The sequence below is a fragment of the Odocoileus virginianus genome, chromosome X (genome assembly GCF_023699985.2).
Source record: "Odocoileus virginianus isolate 20LAN1187 ecotype Illinois chromosome X, Ovbor_1.2, whole genome shotgun sequence".
Lineage (NCBI taxonomy): Eukaryota > Metazoa > Chordata > Mammalia > Artiodactyla > Cervidae > Odocoileus > Odocoileus virginianus.
In genome coordinates, this window is record NC_069708.1 from 52,271,707 (window position 1) to 52,293,597 (window position 21,891).

The 21,891-nt window shown below is 41.3% G+C and overlaps 1 protein-coding gene across 1 annotated transcript; it reads right to left on the minus strand.

Annotated features, from left to right (window-relative positions):
• Nucleotides 1-12,808: 12,808 nt before the first annotated feature.
• LOC110121732 (retinitis pigmentosa 1-like 1 protein) lies at nucleotides 12,809-21,053 on the minus strand. Its single transcript, XM_070461805.1, has 3 exons — nucleotides 15,093-21,053; nucleotides 14,009-14,207; nucleotides 12,809-13,023 (listed from the first exon to the last, which is right to left on the minus strand). The coding sequence occupies exons 1-2, from the start codon at nucleotides 15,715-15,717 to the stop codon at nucleotides 14,050-14,052; spliced, it is 783 nt and encodes a 260-aa protein (XP_070317906.1). The 5' UTR covers nucleotides 15,718-21,053; the 3' UTR covers nucleotides 12,809-13,023; nucleotides 14,009-14,049.
• Nucleotides 21,054-21,891: the final 838 nt, after the last annotated feature.

Genomic DNA, 21,891 nt, shown 5'->3' on the forward strand with positions numbered 1-21,891 from the left:
ACCCTTTCAGGTAATAGTGAACCACAAGTAACAAGTGCTGGAATAAATTGCAGCCTAGATATACATCACTGCAGTGATCCAAGGAACTTCAAGCCCTGTACCTTATGTAGGCACATAAGGAAAAAAAAATATATTGTAAGTGACAGCCAGAATGAAAAGTAGACTATAATTACTATGGCCTATATTTCAAAAAATTTAAAAGTATGTTTTAAAATATCTTCAGGGAACAGAAAATCATAAATAACAGCAGAGAGGGAATTCTCTTGGTCTCCAGCCATTAGGACTCATGCTTTCACTGTGCACTTCAGTGGCTTGTTTTCAGTCCCTGACTGAGGAAGGAAGATCCCACAAGCCACGAAGCTCAGCAAAAAATAAATAAACAAATAACATTGGCATAACCATTAGATGGTGATAAATGCAGTCAAGAAAAATAAACCTAAGACAATTATTGAATTGGAAGGTAGACTAGAATAGATCATCCAGAATTCCGCCTGGAGAAATAAATTAATATGAAAAACAGTAGGATAAGAGACACAAAGAGTAGAGTGAGGAGGTCTAATATATGTTTAATTCAAATCCCAGAAAGACAGGAGAGAGGAATGGGGAAGAAAATGATGGCCAAGGATTTTTCAGAGCAAGTGAAATGCACAGATTCTAAAAGCCCAATGAGTTCTAGGCAGGATAAAAAACAAAAACTCACTCCTAGACACATCATAGTGAAAGTGCAGAAAATCAGAGAGAATGAGGCTGTTAATGATCCAAGCTAGAGATAATCAATCTTGACCTTGGGCAGGAGCAGAATAAGTTGAGACAAAAGGATGGGCCTCTAGACACTGGCCTTTAGAATACCTTTTTCTCAAACTTATCATGAAAGACTATTTTATAAATATGTTATCCATTTCATTCTTAATTAAGAAAATACATTTGTTAACAAATCTGTTTGTTAGAGCAACCTGACACCTAGGAGCTGTTCAAATTGTCTGTTATACGTGGAAGGTCATCATCCTGTAAGTATGTCATCTCATGGGCGATGTACAGGGTGAGTATTCTCCACAGGAATTATGATGGTTAATTGTGTCAACTTGACTGGGCTAAGGGAGAATTTCACGTGTTTTGCTCAAAATTTCCTATGTTTCTACAGCCTATCCATCTGGCTTGCTCCTATCCTTCTGCCCTTCCTGTCGTGGACACTCAGTTCCAACCTAATGTAGCTACCGGCCTTTCACTGAGCAAGGCTGTCTTGCAGATACTTAGCTTTTCTTCCTTTGCCAAAATCCCATCCTTTTGAAAAAGCCAATACCTTATGCTCCTCTCCCCAAAGCAAACTATGAGGGCTCTAACTGCATGTACTGTGTGGTTCTGTTTATGCCCTGGTTACATAGTACCTTTTATTAAAATCTGTATGTGTGTCTTACTTCACTTGAAAGTGTGTAAGTTCACTTTTTTTGCATCAGTAACTGCATGATCCTCATATTTCTTCTCATTAAAAAAAAATTCTTGGGGCTTTCCTCATGGCTCAGTGGTAAAGAATCCATCTGCCAGTGCAGGAGACACAGGTTTGATCCCCGATCTGGGAAGATCCCACATGCCTCGAAGCAACTAAACCCATGTGCCACAACTACTGAGCCTGTGCTCTAGAGCCCGGGAGTGGCAACTGCTGAGCCCACATGAAGCAACTAATGAAGCCCAAGTGCCCTAGAGCCCATGCTCTGCAACAAGAGAAGACACTGCAAGGAGAAGCCCACACACCACAACTACAGCATAGCCCCTGCTTGCTGCACCTAAAGAAAAAGCACACGCAGCAACAAGGACCCAGCCCAGCCAAAAACAGATAAATATATGAAATTATTTTTAAAAATAAAATAAAAATAAATTATTTTTGCCCACAATGATTTATTCTCTGAATCCCTACACCTCTTTAACAAATAAATATAATCATGGTTTGTGTAAGTTATACTATTTTAACACCTTACATCCTAGAAGACAAATTAGAGAAGTCATTTTAGGTAATTGGCATTGTAGAAGTGGGAGAAAATCAGGTTACAGTTGACCAGTTCCAATGAGTGTTGCCTAGGTGTTCTTAATCAGCGAGAAACCACTTTGCTTCCTTGGTGGACCTTCCTCCTTTTTAGAGATGTCAAACCCAAGAGAGAATGTTGTTTGAACTATTTATTTTTTTCTCAGCTTGCGAGCCTGACTAGCTTGAGCAACTGGTTTGTTTTGAGGTAATATGGGATTTTAAAGAAATGAGCCATTCACTAGTTCACTCTTCAGGATGTGGACATATCACATTCATTTAATACCTTGACTTTATAGCCTGGGCTAACATGGAAACCAGCATTTTCTGAGCAGCATCAGTTTCCATAAAACAAGATAAGATCCCAACTCAGCTCTTCTGTCAGCATCCATGTTCCTGATGTTGTTTATAAGAACCCAGCTCATTACAGTGAACTGACTCCCCTAGCCTTTATTTCTTCCACAAGAAATATACTGAGTTGAGTTGGAACAAAATGGGTCAACGTGCTTTAGCAGACAAACAACCACCAAGGCTCTGTTTGTCAATACTGACATAATTGAAGTAAGGCAAGGGGCATTTGGAACTGGGTGCAAAGGTATTCACGTGCATAAACTTTTCCAGGAGTTGTTAAGGCTGGAAAAGCTTCAGTGTGGACCTGCACATCCAATTTAGGAGTCAGCTATGAAAATGAAGTCAGAGTGACCCTCAGTTCAGTTCAGTCGCTCAGTCGTGTCTGACTCTTGGCGACCCCACGGACTGCAGCACGCCAGGCTTCCCTGTCCATCACCAACTCCCAGAGCTTACTCAAACTCACGTCCATCGAGTCGGTGATACCATCCAACCATCTCATCTTCTGCCGTCCCCTTCTCCTCCTGCCTTCAATATTTCCCGGCATCAGGGTCTTTTGCAATGAGTCAGTTCTTCATATCAGTTGGCCAAAGTATTGGAGATTCAGCATCAGCATCAGTCCTTCCAATGAATATTCAGGACTGATTTCCTTTAGGATTGACTCGTTTGATCTCTTGGCAGTCCAAGGGACTCTCAAGAGTCTTCTCCAGCACCAGTTCAAAACCATCAATTCTTCGGTGCTCAGCTTTCTTTATGGTCCAACTCCCACATCCATACATGACTATTGGAAAAACCATAGCTGTGATTATAAACCACTACTTTGTCAGCAAAGTAATGTCTGTTTTTTAATATGCTAGGTTTGTCTAGGTTTGTCATAGCTTTTCTTCCAAGAAGCAAGCATCTTCTAATTTCAGGGCTGCAGTCACCATCTGCAGTGATTCTGGAGCCCAAGAAAATAAAGTTTGTCACTGTTTGTATTGTTTTCCCATCTATCTGCCAAGAAATGATGAGACCAAATGCCACAATCTTAGTTTTTTGAGTGTTGAGTTTTAAGCCAACTTTTTCACTCTCCTCTTTCACTTTCATCAAGAGGCTCTTCAGTTCCACTTTGCATTTTGCCATTGAGTGTGGCGTCATCTGCATATCTGAGGTTATTGATATTTCTCCCAGCAATTTTGATTCCAGCTTGATCTTCATCCAGCCCAGCATTTCACATGATGTACTCTGCACTTAAGTTAAATAAGCAAGGCCACAATTTACAGCCTTGACATACTCCTTTCCCGATTTGGAACCAGTCCATTGTTCCATGTCCGGTTCTAACTGTTGCTTCTTGACCTGCATACAGATTTATCAGGAGGCAGGTAAGGTGGTCTGATATTCCCATCTCTTTAAGAGTTTTCCACAGTTTGTTGTGAGCCACACAGTCAAAGACTTTAGTCTAGTCATTGAAGCAGAGTGAACCTGCTTGTGCTCCACTTGATGCAAACATATTCGGAGATCAGAGAGCTTCTTTCCAATGAAATGAATTAATGTGACACCTTGCTTATGTAGAACTTCACTTTAAATTTACTAAAAATAAACAAAGATGCTTATTTTGGCCTGAGGATTATGTGTGGATCTTAATTACAAAATATACTCTCTGTCCCAGCCCACTGATCAGAAAGTGGCCACCCTCCTCCACAGAATTAATAGTAATCATTTAATTCTCACTTCAGCTCTCTAAGATAGGTATTATTCTTCACATTTTCCAGCCAGGAGGGGAGATGATGTAGTAGAAGTCAGAGCTTAGACTCTGAAGCGAGACTGGCTGGGTTTGAATCTCACCTGCACCACTCACTAGCTGTGGAACTTTAAGCAACTTACAGAGCTTTGCTTTGCCTCAGTTTCTTCATCTCTAGAGTAAGATAGTAATAAGACTTCCGTGTAGGATACAATGAGTTAATTCATGGAAAGCACCTAAATTATTTTTGCCAAATATATAATCAATCAATATACAATATACAATCAAATATACAATACAAAAAATATGGAAGATATTCTGGAGTTAGGTGGGCTTTTTCTTCTGGCCAGTTAATAGGACATATGAGAAGGGAAAATATGGATCACTGAAGCCAATTCGAAGAAAAAACATAGGTCATGGGAGCCACCTGACCTTATCCATAGTTCCTGAGATGAGTTTTGTAACTCTGACTGGGGGGAGGGTCTGGTGTACAGAAGGGTTGGAAAATGCAGTCCAGAGGGAGTTAGAGCCTAGGATGTGTTCCAAATGTGTCTGCCTCAATCAGAAGCTCCTGGAATCCAGATCAGAAAAGGCCCCTTCTGACACAGGCTCCAGGAAGGCTTTAGAGCCCCAAGGAATACGGTAAGTTCCCAAGTGCGAATCTTCAAGTTGTGAGCTTTCAAAGATGCAAAGATGCATTCCATCAGTGTCAAGCATAAGTGAAATTGCAGCTTTCCCTCCATCTCCTATGGCTGACAATCTTCCAGCCATACCATCTCCCACTTCCTTTCCCTCCTCCACTCGGTAACTCTTCTTGCCTGTTCATTCGATGCCAGCCCCTGTTATACTGTACTAGTACACTTTTCAAGGTACTGTACTCTAAGATTAAAAAGGTTTTCATTATTTTCTGTTTGTTTATGTATTAGTCATGTGAAAAGTATTATAAATCTATTACAATACAGTACTATATAGCCGATTGTGTTAATTTGTTGAACTTAACAAATAAATTGGACTTCTGAAAGCACTCTCAGAATGGAACTCATTCAGATGTAGGGGCTTAATGTATATACAAACTACTACACTCACTGAATCACAATAAATTCATTTTAAATATGCTGCTATCCTGTTAATTTAGAAGTGGCAATGTTCAAAGCAACTGATTGTTCATGATGGCTTTTCTTTGGGAGACCTGAAGTGTAGTTTCTGGCTTACCCAGTAGGGGTGGTAAACCCTTAAGCTACATGGAACCAGCTTATTGCCTTACTTTATAATTTTGAATGGCTAGACTTAGTGTTTTATTGTCATCATAGAATTTAAATGGTTTCACATATAACATTATTCAAAGCTCTTAGTTCATATCAAGTTAATGTTTCTGCTTTCCTTTTCAATGAGACTCTCAAGTATTTCCTATAGCAGCAGCTTCAGCATTTTTACCTTTCTGTCAGCAGCTCTGTCTAGATATTCATGTGGACGTGGTCTTCTTCACAGTGGAGCGCAGGACAAAAGAAAAAGAATTTTCTCTGTGGTTCTGATTTACTATAATGAGCGATAAGTGGGCTTAGGGCAATCACTCTCATAGAGAGCAAAAGGGAAATTTAGTTGAACATAATGTGAATTGGCTGGAATAAGCCTCAGTTGCATGCCCCTTACTTGGGTTTGGATCTCAGTTTTTGACTACTAAAACGTGTTCACAACGCACACTGGAAGATGTAGCCCCGTCTGGCAACACTGGAAATAAGCAAGGAGTCATAGGACCCCTTAATACAGAGAAATTCACTATCACTGAGCTGATGAACTCAAGGTGATCCAGTATTCTTTCATTCATCATTATAACAGTATTTATTGAGAGAGCACAATGACAGCCACTGTGCCATGCACAGCCACACATACATCAACCCCTGGGGAAATGACTGCATAGTAGAAATACAGATGATGAAACAAGGAATTCCCAAACACATGCTATGGTGATATACATCAGAGGGGCTCTTAAACCAGGCTGGAGGGTTTGCAAAGAAAACTGGATGTCTAGGAGGGGAGTGAAAGGAAGTATTAATCCTCAGACTTTTATATCTTTCCCTCAACCCTGCTATAATGTATAGGCGAGTCCTGTTTTCTGAGTAAAATGTAAATCCAACCACTTCCTACTAACACCTTTGCTTTTGTCACTCTGATTCAAGACACCATCATCTCTCAGGTGGACTACTACAATAGCCTCCTAACTGGCATCTCCACCTTCAGTTTTACATCCTGTGGCAAATGTCATAGATTAGCTCACCTGACTCCACCCCAGTCCCAATTACACCGGGTAAGGCTTGATAGAGGTTGGAAACCAAGTCTACCTTTCCTGAACTCCTGCCTGGATGGCCTGGATTCCATGAATAGAAGCTTCTTCCAAGTAGCTAAGAAACACCCATGAGACTTGGAAGAAGTCAGGTATAGTCCATGCTTCTTCTGTGGTTTCTGTTTTCTGTTAGTGAGCGTGGCCTCATAAAATTTCACTTCTTTTGCATCAGTGACAATAGAGGTCCCAGGGTAGAGTTCCTAGCTTTGCGGGTATCAAAAGGCAAGGCATGAGACATCTACTTTGAGTGTATAGATGGAGAAGGAGTCAGTGTGGTCTCGCAGCCAAAATCTGTGATGGTCCCAGCAGAAACAGAGTTAGTCCAGTGGCTTCCTTGCTCCCCACCCTCCTGATTATGCTAGCTATGTGGTATTATTCAGGAAAATAGTTATTTAAATTGTAAATACCTGAGTTAAATAAAAGTGACCACCTTCCAAAAGTCTCTCATTCTTTTTCTTCATACCCCCAGTTGTTCTGTATACTCTTATCATCTATTTATGCATGCCGGTTTTTAATTTTGTAAATTCTCCAGGCAAGAATACTGGAGTGAGGTTGCCATTCCCTTCTCCAGTGGTTCTTCCTGACCCAGGGATCAAACCCAGATCTCCTGCATTGCAGGCAGATTCTTTACCATCTGAGCCACTAAGGAAGCCCCAAGAATGCTGGAGTGGGTAGCCATTCCCTTCTCCAGAGGACAGCCTGACACAGAGATTGAACCTGGGTCTCCCACACTGCAAGATTCTTTACCATCTAAGCCACCAGGGAGGCCCTTATAAATGGCCTCATATAGTATATATTGTTGGGACTTCCCTGGTTGTTGATGGTTAAGAACCTGCCTGGCAATGCAGGAAAAGCAGGTTTGGTCACTGGTCAGGGAACTAAGGGGCTTTCCCAACAGCTAGTGGGTAAAAAGAATCCTCCTTCAATGCAGGAGACACAGGAGATGCAGCTTCGATTCCTGGGTCAGGAAGATCTCCTGGAGGAGGGCACGGCAACCCACTCCAGTATTATTGCCTGGAGAATCCCAATATTTGGGGATTTAGGAGCCTGGTGGACTATAGTCCAATGGGTCTCAAAGAGTCAGACACAACTTAGTGACTAATCATACATGCACACAGGGAATTAAGGTCCCACATGCTGCTGAGCAGCTAAGCCCACCTCTCACAACTAGAGAGCTGCAACTACTGAGCCCATGTGCCACAATGTGCACTGAAACAAAGATCCCACATGACACAATGAAGACCCAATGCAGTCAAATTAATATTAAAAAATCAATAAATAAAACTTATGCCTTAAAAAGGATAATGACAGTAATTATACTCTAAGTAGGCAAGAATGTGGAGCAAGTAGAATTCTCATTTTCTGCTATTGGGAATATAAACTGGTACAACCATTTTGAAAGATAATTGAGATTACCTAGTAAAGTTGAGGGGCTTCCCTGCTGGCTCAGCAATAAAGAATCCACCTGCCAATGCAGGAGATGCAAGTTTGATCCCTGGGCCAGGAAGATCCCCTGTAGAAGGAAATGGCAACCCACTCCAGTATTCTTGCCTGGGAAATTCCATGATCAGGGGAGCCTTGCAGGCTACAGTATATGGGGGTCACAAAAGAGTTGGACATGGCTTAACGACTAAACAACAACAGGTACAGATGAACTGTTCCCAAGCCCAAGCTTGCTCTGCTCCCTGCACGATGGGCCAATGAATCAGAGATAAGGTGTTGAGGCAAGGAATATGATTTTATCTGGAAAGCCATCTGACCTATCAGATGGCAGACTAATGTCTCAAAATAACCATCTTATCAGGGTCTGGATACAAGGTTCCTTTATAGATCAGGTGGGAGGAGGTGAGGAAACAAAGTGAAAAGCCCATAAATGTTGTAAATATCCCTTAGAATGGCAGGCCTCAGGAAGGAGATGTTTAACTTCTTCCTTTCAGTCATCCACATGTGGATAGGGTCTTGAATAAAAGCAGTTTAGTTTAACAGTTAGGCAGAGGGGCAGGATTCTCTGAGGCAGCCATTATGTATGACTATAATAACAAAAGCAATGAAGAGCAAGTCAAAGTAACAGTTCCAACATGGGGTCAGAATTGGCTTTTCCCTGCAACAGAACTTGGGCACACAATACGATCCAGGACTTTCATGTCTATGAATGTACTGGAGATCAGGGCTTCTCAACTGTTAGATATTTTGGAACAGATAATTCTGTGTTGTGGACCGTCCTGTCCATTGTAGGATGCTTAGCAGTGTCTCTGGCCTCTACCCACCAGATGCCAGGAGCACATCCTCAGTTATGACAACCAAAAATGTTTCCAGACATTATCAAATGTTCCTTGGTTGGGGGGCATGGTGTATAAAATTGCCCTCAACCGAGAATCTAGAGAAACTCTCATGGATGGGCATCAGGGGATATGAATGAGAAAGTTCACCACACAATAATTTGCAAAAAGATGAAAACGAAAAGAACCCATATGTCCACAAACAGGAAATAGACACATTATGGGGTTTTCATATGATGGATAACATTACAGCAATGGAAACTGATTTATAAGTTGTACACATCAGTATACGTAAATCTCACAAACACAGGGTGATGGGGGAGAGGAGAAAGACAAGTAATACATCTAGTATAATTATATTTGCATACAGTCCAAAATGGACAAGAAATAATGTAATTTGAAGGAACATTTCCATGCAGTGAATGTATAAATAAGTGAGTTAGTAATAAAGTTCAGGATAGTTGTTACCTCTGGGAAGGAATGAGAAGGTGAATCAGGGAAGGCACAGGTAGGATTCAAAAGCATTGGCTATGTTCTAATTTTCAAGCTTGGTGATGGGTATACAGGTTTTTATATTATTATGATATACCTTACATATATGCTGTATTATCTTCTGTATATACTAAATAGTTCATAATTTATAAGGAACTGATGGGGACTAAAATATGGTGGGAAATGGAAATAGAAGCACTAGAATAAATAACAAATTGAATGAGGGGGAGAGAAAAAGAGCCAACCTTTAAGGGCCTCTCAGAATAGTTTTAAACTGGTTTTCTTCATGGATTTGGTGATGAAATCAATTCCTCATCTATGCCCACATAAACCATTGCTTAGACTTCTAAGAAATGTAAATTTCATGCCTCAAAACCTATGCTATGATATTATGTGACTCATATCACAGAAGACTTAATAATACCACATTTCACAAAACATCATTTTCTAAGAGTCCTGCCATGTTAGGGTTATAAATGTGTACTCATTTGTATCCCTTGGAGTTATAAGCATCTGAAAATAAGGGGCTTAGGGTACAATGATTCTTCATCAGTAACTTTAGTATCATTAAAATATCCCTAAGTGGTAAGAGAAAATCGTTTCCATCTCTGGCACCCACCATACCCCTTTCTTTTTCTCCCAATGGTAATCTCCCAGGTGGTGGAATAAAGGAGAGTTTTGGATCACATCCTTTCAGAAGATGAGCCATAACCAAGGAAAATATCAAAGCACCCTAACCTTTCCTGGGTGAGACAGATAGATACAAGACAGGTCTTATCCTAAAGAAGCTCAAAATTTTCAAGGTTGAAGGACTCAGTGAGAATATATTCAATACATGTGAAAATAGGAAACCCACAAACACCCAGAGTAACAGAAAATGCAGGGTTTGTCCCTGACCTGATTTAGGGACCATCTCTCAGAGACCCAGAGAAGCCCGATATGTTAGAGCTTCAGCAACCTTCAGTGAAGCAAGGCTGAGCTTCCTCCCTCACCATGAGAGGCATCACGTACATCTATGTGGATAATGTGGACCACTTGTCCTGTTGCCTGTATACAAAGCCACCACCTCTTAGCTTCCTCTCAGTTCTGAGAGTATAGCACTGACAGTGCCACTCAAGCCTTAGAAGCACAGACTCAGTGAAGAGGAACACACATGCCTCTTGGGGCTGGGGACATGGGGCCACTTAGGGAGTAAATTCAGGGTCCTAGGTATCTGGACCATAACGAGAGGCAGGGACATGAACTTAGAGTATGCACCAAAAAAGGCTTATCTCAAAAAGAGGTGTTTTTTTGTTTAAAGTGAACCTCCAAAAATTCTTAAGCCTGCATAAGGGCCTTTCATATTAACTACGGTTATACGTGGGTGGCTCAGTGTTAAATAATTGCCTGCAATGCAGGAGACCTGTGAGGTGCGGGTTCAGTCCCTGGGTCGGGAAGATCCCCTGGAAGAGGAAATGCTAACCCATTCCAGTGAGACACTCCTATGGACAGAGGAGCCTGGAGGCCTACAGTCCACAGGGTTGCAAAGAGTTGTATACGATTGAATTACATTACATTAACTATATTAACACGGAAAGACACACACACGTGCACACACACACAAACACACACACACACGCTCCTAGCATGGCATGAACCAAACAGAACCAATCTGAAGCCTTTCAAGTGACACTACATGGATAAATTTCTACTTGGACTGTTATTTCATTAAACAACAATGAAAAAAGGTCTTGTGCCTTTTTTCTTTGTTCCAGCTATAAGGAATACTCTGTGTTACTATGTGATAATACATTCTCAAAGGACAAGGCAGAGTCATGGAAAAGGGTTGTGGATACCTTATACTAACTCCACTTTAACAAACCTTTATCAAGCACCTATGAAGAAGAAACCACAATGCTTTAGAAGAGACGAATAGAAGCTTTTAAGTTCTCAACTATTCAGAAGCTCAAACTTCAGGGAGTTGGGGAGAAACATTAATAAATAATGTTAATATACTCAAGGATATGAGATGAACTAGCACAGAAAATAGGAAAAAGTATTGCTGCTAACTAGTGAGCATTCAAGTGGCCTTAACTAAATATAGAAATAAGGCCTTCTACCCTCAAACCCCTGGTACTCTCCTTCTCTGATCCTCTACTCTGCTCAAATACCACTTTACATTTTTCCTTCAATAAGTTCCAGATATTAGACCCATTTCTCCTTGCAATTTTCTTTAGATGAGGATGATATTTCAGACCTAGACAAAGGTACAGAGATTACTGCACCCATGCAACCATCGCTCATCATAAAAACAAAAGATTACAAATAAAATTTAAACCCATTATACCTCTCCCCAGTTGAATTCCCCCCATTGAATAAGATTTAACCACTGTCCTAAATAGTTTATTGTTTTCACACACACCTGTCTGCATGCTACATATGTATGCATCACTCCTGTGTATACCTTTTACTACAAATATAGGAACCTATAATCAATATAAGAACTGTTGCATGTTTTTAAACTTCATATATGTATGGTATCATAATGCCTTTATCCTTTCAGAAGTAGGTTTTATCTATTTGTCACTTCCACCCCTGAATCTTTGCCCCTTGTTATAAGCTGTATTTTGTCCCCCTGAAAAGATACGTTGAAGTTCTACCCCTTGAACCTGTAAATGTGACTTCATTTGGAACTAGGATATTTGCAGGTGTAAGAGTTAAGATGAGGTCATACTGGATTAGGGTGGGTCCTTAATTCAGTATGACTGGTATCCTTATGAGAAGAGAAAGGACACAGAAACAGACAGGGGAAAACACTATGTGAAGATGGAGATTGGAATCATGCATTTACAAGGCAAGTGGTGAAAACGATTGACAGCAACCACCAGAAACTAGGAGAGAGGCATGAAACAGATTCTCCTTCAGAGCCTCTGGAAGGGACCACCCTTTCCTATATATTGACCTCAGATTTCTGGCTTCCAGAACTGTGAGAGAATTTATTTCTGTTGTTTTAAGCCATCTGGTTTGTGGTAATTTGTTATGGCAACCTTAGGATACTAACGCACCCCTCCCAGAGTGCTGTCTGTCTCAAACCCCTGAGAGTTCTAGTGTCTTCCTAAGTCCAGATCTTACCACCCTGTTTTGTTTACCTGCAATACCAAGTCAGTGAATTAAGGATGATCCCACAGTAGATGTAGTAAACCTTTCCCCCACTGCTCTAAAGCAGTGGTTCTGAAACTTCAGTGTGCTTTAGTAGCAACTGGAGGACTGTAAAACCCTGATGGCTAGCAGCCTACTTTCAGAATTTCCAACTCAGTAGGTCTGGAGCATGGTCTGAGAATGTGCACTGCAAACAAGTTCCCAGGTGATGCTGATGCTGCTGGTCCAGACAAGCTAGGTCATCCATCAGTTTCTTTCAATAAAATATAGTAGAGGCTAGGGCACCATCACACAAATTACTTACAACCTTATATTTTAATTTTTGGGGGGTTGCAATAAAAGGATTTAAAACAGGCTTGACAAATAGCTGAAAGAAATCCCTTTCAGTGACAGTAAGGTGGGCCAAAATAAATAGAACAATGATAGATTTGAGTCAGTGTTATTCATGTGAAAAAAACACACAACACTACAGCTTATTAACTTCAAACAAACTTTTATTTCCAATGTGAACAATAATACGAAATTATCTGTAAAAGGTAAGAGTAAAGTCAGATGTCAGAAGTTAGTATCATGTGGGGCATTGAAACTTTGAAACAAAATTAGTATTTCAGGCTAACGAAAACAAGAATATCCATGAAGAACAAATGCATCTTTTCTTTTGCTGTCTGCTTCTTTCTATACCTTCCCACTGTAGGATGAAATAAGAGCCAGTTAACAACTGTACCTCAATAACATGCACCAGTGACTTTCTAAATATGAATCAATACTATGTACATCTATTTTCTCAACAAGGAGAAAACAAAATGTTTTCTTCTTGTAACCCAGACCATTGGTGATCAGGGTGCATGTCATTTCATCATGCAAACCTTATTTCCCTCTTGCCCACCACTATAAATGCTTGCTTTTTCCTTGAAAGGCCACACTGTGATTTAAATAAGTCACTCCACCTTACAAACTGGTGTTCCCTTACACAAATCATAAATCCCTTATATTTCCCGACTTTCAGTTTCCACCTGTGTAAAATGAGAATGAGGCTTTATCAAACATCCACATGCATGAAAACTAAGAAAGGTGAGAGAGAGAGACTAAAAGATGAATGAATAGAGGAAATAGAAACAAATATTTAATTACCAACTCAGTGATAACCAATAATCTTACTAAGACTAATTTTCTTTTCTTTTGAATAAAAAATCTAAATTGACCTAATATTTGTGAATTAATCCTGAAATGCAGTCCTCTTGAAACCCTTAACGTCTTACTACTTTGTAAGGAATCACTTTCTCAAAGTCATTGTCAGTACAAGAGACTACAATTCTGTGACCAGGTGATGATGACACAGCTAATGCATGGCCTAGTCACTTTAGCTGCTGCTTCTGGTGACGATTCTCTAAAGAAGCACTGGTCTCCATTTCCAGGTCTGATAAATTTCCTATCTGTAGTAGACTTAAAGCTACAGGACAAAGGTCTCGTGGCTATATATGAAATACATTTCAGAACATACTGCCTCCTACATTATCTAGAATACATTATTAACAATAAACTGTTTTTCCAAAATTAAGTTTCAACAATTTTCTTATTTACTTTACAGAAGAAAAATTAAAAAAATATAAAGCTGTTAGTAACAGGTATGCGTCAGGAATGGTTATGCCATACTAAAGCCTATACGATCATACCTGTATTATCCAGAGCTGCTCCTTGCTGAGACCATATCCATTTAGAGTCCTTCAGGTTTTTCATTTCCATCCTCTTCCTCTTCATCAGCGTTTTCATACTGGTACTCACCCTCATCATTAGGGCAGAATGGTGCAGACTTTGGTGTCAAAAGTTGGCAGGGAAAATATCCCAACTTAAAATCAGCAGCAGAGTCTAGGCCTGAGAGAAGAGGACTATGTTTAATAAAAGAAAAAACAAATAATAGCTGGACATGTTTCTACTGTTTGATACAATTCTAGCCCCCACCCCCATGTCTGCTGCTTGACAATTTTCACAAACATTTTTCCCCCCTTTCCAGTAGATCTCACACAGATCTGATTATTTCTGGCCCCTTTGGAGAAGGGATCTGAATCATTTGATACTGATACCATTTTGTATGTGTTTGTCGGAACCTCAATGGAAAAAATGTTCTTTTGATTTAAAGACAAATGGCTGATTCATGTCAATGTATGGCTAAAATCACTACAATATTGTAAAGTAATTAGCCTTCAACTAATAAAAATAAATGAAAAAATAAATAAACAGCCCACATTCAAGTAAGGCTATAAAAAAAAATTCTATGGAAGATTCCTCAATCGCTGAAAAGTGCCCCTGTGTTATGTCATCATTTGCTGAGATCCTCCTACCGAGAATATTCACATTTTTTAAAGCCATTGACCAAAAGGGAGGGATGCCATTTGTTTGCCTCTAGGCTGGGTGAAGGCAGCATGCTTTATCTCTGAGACCATGAAGGTCTATAGAATTGGCCTTCCACTTGTGCAAATTGTGCCCAGAGGTTTTTGAGAGTTTTGACCGTCTGCTTGACTGCCAGAGACCTGCCTTTGAGCTCAATGGCCCCACAAGGGCCTGAAGGCTCAGCCACCACTTGCCCGCCTCGGCCCCTCCGGGGCCACAGGCCTCAACCTCCCAGTCTCAGAGGCAGCAGTCAGGGCTCCCTCGCCCAGAACTCGGCCTCCACCGCCGGTTCCCCTGCCTTCTAGGATGCAACCCCCTCCGCAGGATCCCGCAGCTCCCAGGGTGGAGCGCCCTCCACTGGGTACTCACCCTGCAAGACTTTGCCTCCCTCTCCCAGGTCTTCCTGCTCCTGAGGAGGCACGGGACCTTCTCCAGGGTCCGAGGGTGGCTGGGAGCAGCCCCTGGCCATCAGGCGGTCAGCGTGAGGCCGGAAGAGGACATGTTTGTTGTTATGTAAATTGCGTATAAAGGAGTCGACCTGACTCCAGAACAGGGGCCCAAACCTCCCCGCAGAGAACCCAAGGCCTGTAACCACTGCCGCACCCTCCTGCTCATTCTCGTCCTCCTCTTCTGTGTCCTCCTCTTCCTCGACCTCTCCCGACAGGTGCTCCTCCTCCTCCACGTCCTCCAACTCGAAATGAGCCTCACTCTCTTCCTCGTCCTCCTCCATCTCCTCTACATCTTCCTCCATCTCCTCCTCCTCTAACGGCTCTCTATCACATTTCTCTTCCACTGTGGCCTGTGGCCAACCCTGCTCCCCGGGAAGGGCTCTGGAGACCTCCAAGGAGGCCAGAAGAGCCGTGGCCTCCTCGACTCCTTCCATCCCCTCCCAAGCGGATGCCTGGACCCCAGGGAGACTGGGGTCGTGGCCCGCCCCGCCACCAGCTCTATCCTGGCCACCTGGGATCCAGTCGTGCTCCTCTGTGGCAGACATGGCAGGCCAGACGTGCCAGACAGTGATGGGCCTGCAGTGACGTCTGCGGGGAAGATGGCGGCCGCCGGGCTGAGTGTCGCGCTGAGGAGACGCTATTGGCAGTGGGACCGCAGGGTGGGGGTGGGGACAGCAGAGACTATGGCTGCACAGGGAACAGGAGTCTGCGAGTTGCTGGTGTAGGCCCCACAACAGGAACTTCAAGAGGGCGGCCAGCAGACTGGCCCACCAGGCCGAGGCTGAGATGGCTGGACAGGCGGGAAAGACCCTGATGGGCTGGCGGCGGTAGGTGGAGCTGGAAGGGTCAACCGGGGACCACTTCCTCCAACGCCAGCTCTAAGCTCATTTGCCAGGAGGCAAGGGTTGGCATGACCGCCGTCCAATGAGTGATCAAGGCTCTGAGACGGCAGGGAAGCCTTCCAGCCCCAGGTCATACTTTGAGCCCACAAGAGTCCCTTCCTTTACATTGCACCATTGCAAAAACAAAACCACAATGCCCCTGTAGGGTGGCACCCTGGGGTATGAGAAGCTGGGTGTGGTCCCCAGTTGCCACCTTGTGTCAGCTCAGGTCATCAGAGATACACTTACTTTAAAAAGTTAATAAAGGCTTGAGAAAGAACATCAAAAGAAAGAGATGGAGAAATTGGAAAACATAAAATAAATTAAACAGGAGCACCAAGTAGGAAGTGGAAAAAAACGAAACAAACTAGATAAAACTAAAAGATCATCATTATGGTCCAGTTGATTTTAAGCATGGCTGCTCATTAGCAACATATCTGTAGTTTTGGAGAATAAAAGCAATACCTTGGCATTTTTTCAAAAAATTCTAAGATAATTCTGATATGTGTCAGGATTTTAAAGAGTGATTACAGGTTTTTCTATTAAATGGTAGCTTTGGTGATATAGAATTCTATTACTTTTCTGTTACCCAATCATGGTACAATGGTATTAAGTGAATAATAGTTACTCACTAGTATGTATAATATATATTTTAGAAAACTTATTAATGTTTGCCTAACTAAAAAATTTATGACAGATTGATTCCACTTGTTTGACTTAGTATGAATAGGATGCTAGATTTCTAATTTAAAAAAAAGATGTGCAACAACCAACAAAGTTTTACTATATAACACTGAGAACTGTAATTCCTTTTTCAATCTCTTGAAATACCTATAATGGAAAATAAACTGAAAAATAATATATGTGTATATGTATAACTGAATCACCTTGCTGTGCACCTGAAACTTTGTAAGTCAACTGTATGTCAATAATATACATATATATATATATACACACACACGCATACACACACACACACACACACACACACACACATATATATATACATGTATTAAGAAGAAAAAGATAAAGTGTATAGACCACATATGAGCAACTGTTTAAAGCTCCTGTGAGAGACAGAAGGAGAATTTGGAGGTTTTAATGTTGCTAAAGCTACTTAGAAAAGAACATACAAGTTTACATGGATGCCTCGAGAATGGAGAATGGAGAGTGGAAGGAGTAAAAATAGGAGCTGAAAAGGGATTCATCAGGGCTCCCCAATTCACTTCATGGCTCCAAGAAATGAATAGAGACTTCTTTTCATGACTGGGCTAATCACCTGCTCTACACTAAACAGTGACACCCCCTCCCAAATTCATATATTTAAATGTTTACCCACTCCATCCCCCAGATGATGGTATTTGGGAGTTATGGCCTTTAGTAGGAGACACAGTGAAGATAATCAACCCTTCCCTACATAGAACTTATGCATTATAGATTTCACCCCTTATATCAGCCTTGTTTTGTTTGTTTTACCTAACTCATACTCAATATTTTCAACGGGGGTAGTCCATTGGGTCCCAAGCTGTCAAGCCCATTTCTAAGTGTCCAAGAGCCTATGCCCACTACGGGATATTTTAGGAGAATGGCTTCTATGATCTGGAGCACTGAAACACCACAATAATAAGATTCTTAAGGCAAATAAATCTATTGGCTATCTTCAGTATCTCCCTTAACACTATAGGGGCATCTTTAAAAAATTTAGTGGTATCTTCAAGTATTCCTCTATGTTGTTCCCTGGTATTATGTTCAAAAAGTTTTCCTAAAGGATGCATTTTAGCAGTTGTTGAAAAGTGAAAGTCACTCAGTCATGTCCAACTGTTTGCGACCCCATGGACTACACAGTCCATGGAATTCTCCGGGCTAGAATACTGGAGTAGGTAGCCATTCCCTTCTCCAGTGGATCTTCCAAATCCAGGGATCAAACCCAAATTCTCCCACATTGCGGGTGGATTCTTCTTTTTTTTTTTCCATTTATTTTTATTAGTTGGAGGCTAATTACTTTACAACATTGCAGTGGTTTTTGTCATACATTGAAATGAATTAGCCATGGATTTACATGTATTCCCCATCCCGGTCCCCCCTCCCACCTTGCGGGTGGATTCTTTACCAGCTGAGCGACAAAGGAAGCCCAGCATTTGTTGAAGTCAATTCCCAGTCTATTTGCAGAAGTCTTAAGCCAATAAGCACTTTTTATGTTTAAAAAATATTATTGCACTATTGTGGTGAATGTCACAGGCATTTAGTACATTCACAATGCTTTTCAACCATTCTCTCTGTTGTCCCCAAATAAATCATCACTCCTAAAGGAAACCCCATGCCAGTAATCAGTCCTTTTCCATTTCCCCCTCACTGCAACCAGGCTCTGATAACTACTAACCTTCTGTTTACCTCTGTGAACTTACCTTTTCTAGATAGCTGAGAGAAATAAAATCCTACAATATGTGACCTTTTGTGTCTGGCCTCTCTCATTCCTTTTTGCTGCTGAATGCTATGCCGCAAAAAGTGACAGGATCACTTTTGTTCATGAATGTGAAACAAGTTGAGGACAAGTTGATGGATCCTTGGGATGTTTCCCATTTGGGTTCCCATTTCGGTTAGGGCTGCTATGAACATGGGCATAGAACTTTTTGTTACCTTTTGTTTGAACAAATACTTCTAATTCTTTGGCTTATGTAGTTAACAGTGGAATTGATGAGACAACCATAAGGCTTTTAACTCTTTCAGGAGCTTTCAGACTCTTTTCTACAGCTACTTGCTGTTGTCCAGTTGTTCTGCCGCTCAGTTGTGCCTGACTTTTTGCAATCCCATGGACTGCAGCACGCCAGGCTTCCCTTTCCTTCACTATCTCTCGGAGTTTGCTCAAACTCATGTCCATAGAGTTGGTGATGCCATCCAACCATGTCGTCCTCTGTTGTCTCCGTCTCCTCCTGCCTTCTATCTTTCCCAGCATCAGAGTCTGTTCCAATGAGTTGGCTCTTAGCATCAGGTGGCCAAAGTATGGGAGCTTCAGTTTCAGCATCAGTCCTTCCAGTGAACATTCAGGGTTGATTTCCTTTAGCATTGACTGGTTTGATTTCCTTGCAGTCCAAGCGACTCTCAAGAGTGTTCTCCAACACTGCAGTTCGAATGCATCAATTCTTTGGTGCTCGGCCTTCTTTACGGTCCGACTCACATCCATACGTGACTACTGGAAAAACTTTGACTATATGGACTTTTGTCATCAAAGTCTGGAAATAAACCCAGATATCTACCCTCAGTTGAGAGAAGGAAATGGCAACCCACTCCAGTATTCTTGCCTAGAGAATCCCATGGAGGGAGGAGCCTGGTAGGCTACAGTCCATGGGGTCGCAAAGAGTTGGACACAACTGGGCAACTTCACTTCATCAAAGTAATGTCTCAGCTTTTTAATTCACTGTCTAGGTTTGTCATAGCTTTTCTTCCAAGGAGCAAGCATCTTTTAATTTCATGACTGCAATCACCATCTGTAGTGACTTTGGAGCCTAAGAAAATAAATCTGTCACTGTTTCCATTGTTTCCCCATCTATTTGCCATTAAGTGATGGGACCAAATGCCATGATCTTAGTTTTTTTGAATGTTGAGCTTTTAATCAGCTTTTCACTCTAGTCTTTCACCTTCATCAAGAGGCTCTTTAACTCCCTTTTGCTTTCTGCCATAAAGTTTGTGTCATCTGCATATCTGAGGTTATTGATATTTCTCTTGGCAGTCTTGATTCCAGCTTGTCTTTCATCCAGCACAGCATTTCCCATGATGTATTCTGCATATAAGTTAAATAACAGGGTGACAATATACAGACTTGATGTACTCCTTTCCCAATTTCGAACCAGTCTGTTGGTCCATGTCCAGTTCTAACTGATGCTTGTAAGATGGTCTGGTATTCCTGTCTCCTTAAGAATTTTCCATGGTTTCTTGTGATCCACACGAGGAAAGGCTTAACATAGTCAGTGGAGCATAAGTAGATGTTTTTCTGGAATTTGTTCTATGATCCAATGGATGTTGGCAGTTTAATCTCTGATTCTTCTGCCTTTTCTAAATCCAGCTTGTAAATCTGAAAGTTCTCAGTTCACATACTGTTGAAACCTAGCTTGAAGGATTTTGACCATCACCTTGCCAGCATGTGAAATGAGTGCAATTGTGTGGTAGTTTGAACATTCTTTGGCATTTCCCAACAGTAATGTACAGGGATCCCAGTGCCTCTACATCCTCGTAAATATGTTTTATTTTTCACTTAAAAAATTCTACTTACTTATCATTTTTAATGTTCTGTGACATCATATGGTGGTTTTTCCTTGTATTTCCCTAATGACTAATGATGTTAAGCTTATTTTCACATCCTTATGGCACATTTGTATATCTTGTTTGGAAAAATTTGTATTCACAGTCTATGCTCATTTCTCATTCAGATTTCTTCGCTACTTGTTGAGTTGTAAATGTTTTCCATGTGTTCTGGATACTAGACCTTTATTAGATATATGCATGCCACAAGATTCTTATCCTATTTTCTAGGTTGTGCTTTCACTGTCTTGTTAATGTTCTTTGATGCAGAAATATTTTGGATTTTTATGAAATTCAATGTATCTGTTTCTTCTTTTGTTACTGATGCTTTTGTCGTCATATTTAGGAATCCATTGCCAGATGAAGGTTATGAAGATTTACCCCTTCTGAGGACTGAATTATGGACTCCCCATATTCCCACATGTTTAATGCCTAAGCCCCATTGTCTCAAAATGTGCTTGTTTTTGTTGACAGGACCTTAAGGTCAGCAGAGGTCATATGGTTAGACCCTAATGAGTCTGAATGGTATCCTAGACAAAAGTATACTTGGTGACAGGAAGACAAACCAGAGATGGGTATGCACTAGAGGAACGATCATGTATGGATGCAGGGAGAAGCTCACCCGCCATCTGCAAGCCAGGAGAGCCCTCATAAGAAACCAAACCTGCTCACACCTTGTTCTTGGATTTCTAGTTTCCAAGCCATCAGTCTGTGGTATTTTGTGTTAGCAAGCCCAGCAATCTTATATACCCTTGTATTTGTTCTAAAAGTTTTGTGGTTTTAGCTCTTACAGCTAATTCTTTATCCATTTAATGTCTGTATTTGGCGTAATATAAGAGTCCAACTTTATTCTATTGCATATGTATATCCTGCTGTCCTCATACCATTTTGGGGAAAAGATTCCCACTTCTCACCACTTAATGATCTGATATCCCAGTGGAAAATCAATTGAGGGTAGATATCTGGGTTTATTTCCAGACTCCCTGTTCTATTCCATTGATCTGTATGTCTTTCATTATGTCAGTACCACGCAGTCTTGATTACTGTTGCCATGGTACACAGGGTAGTGGAGTCTTCCAATTTTCTTTTTCAAGATCGTTTTAGCTATTCCTGGTCTCTTGTAATTGCACATGAGTTCTAGGACCAGCTTTTTTGTTTCTGCAAAAAAAAGTCACTGTCATTTTGAAAAGGATTGCTTTTCATCTGTAGACCTCTTTATATAAGATTCCCATCTGTATATTAAGACCTCAAATTTTCAATGCTGCCTTAATGCCTTTGAGACTCATATTACCCCACTGGCCCAACTGTGCTTTCTCCTGCTCTCACCTGCAATGTCCCCTTCCTTGTGGGAAGACTACCCCACTCAGCTGATTCTCTCCTGTCAACCAGACTAGCTGCACCCCACCCATTACCCCAGTCACCAAGTTTTACTTCCCTGCCAGCCAGTGCAATATTCCAATAGGACAATCATCTCCTTGTGTGGGAACATGCGTGTGACCCATCCTCTTGTTACTACAACATTTATTTCCCATGGTCCCCACA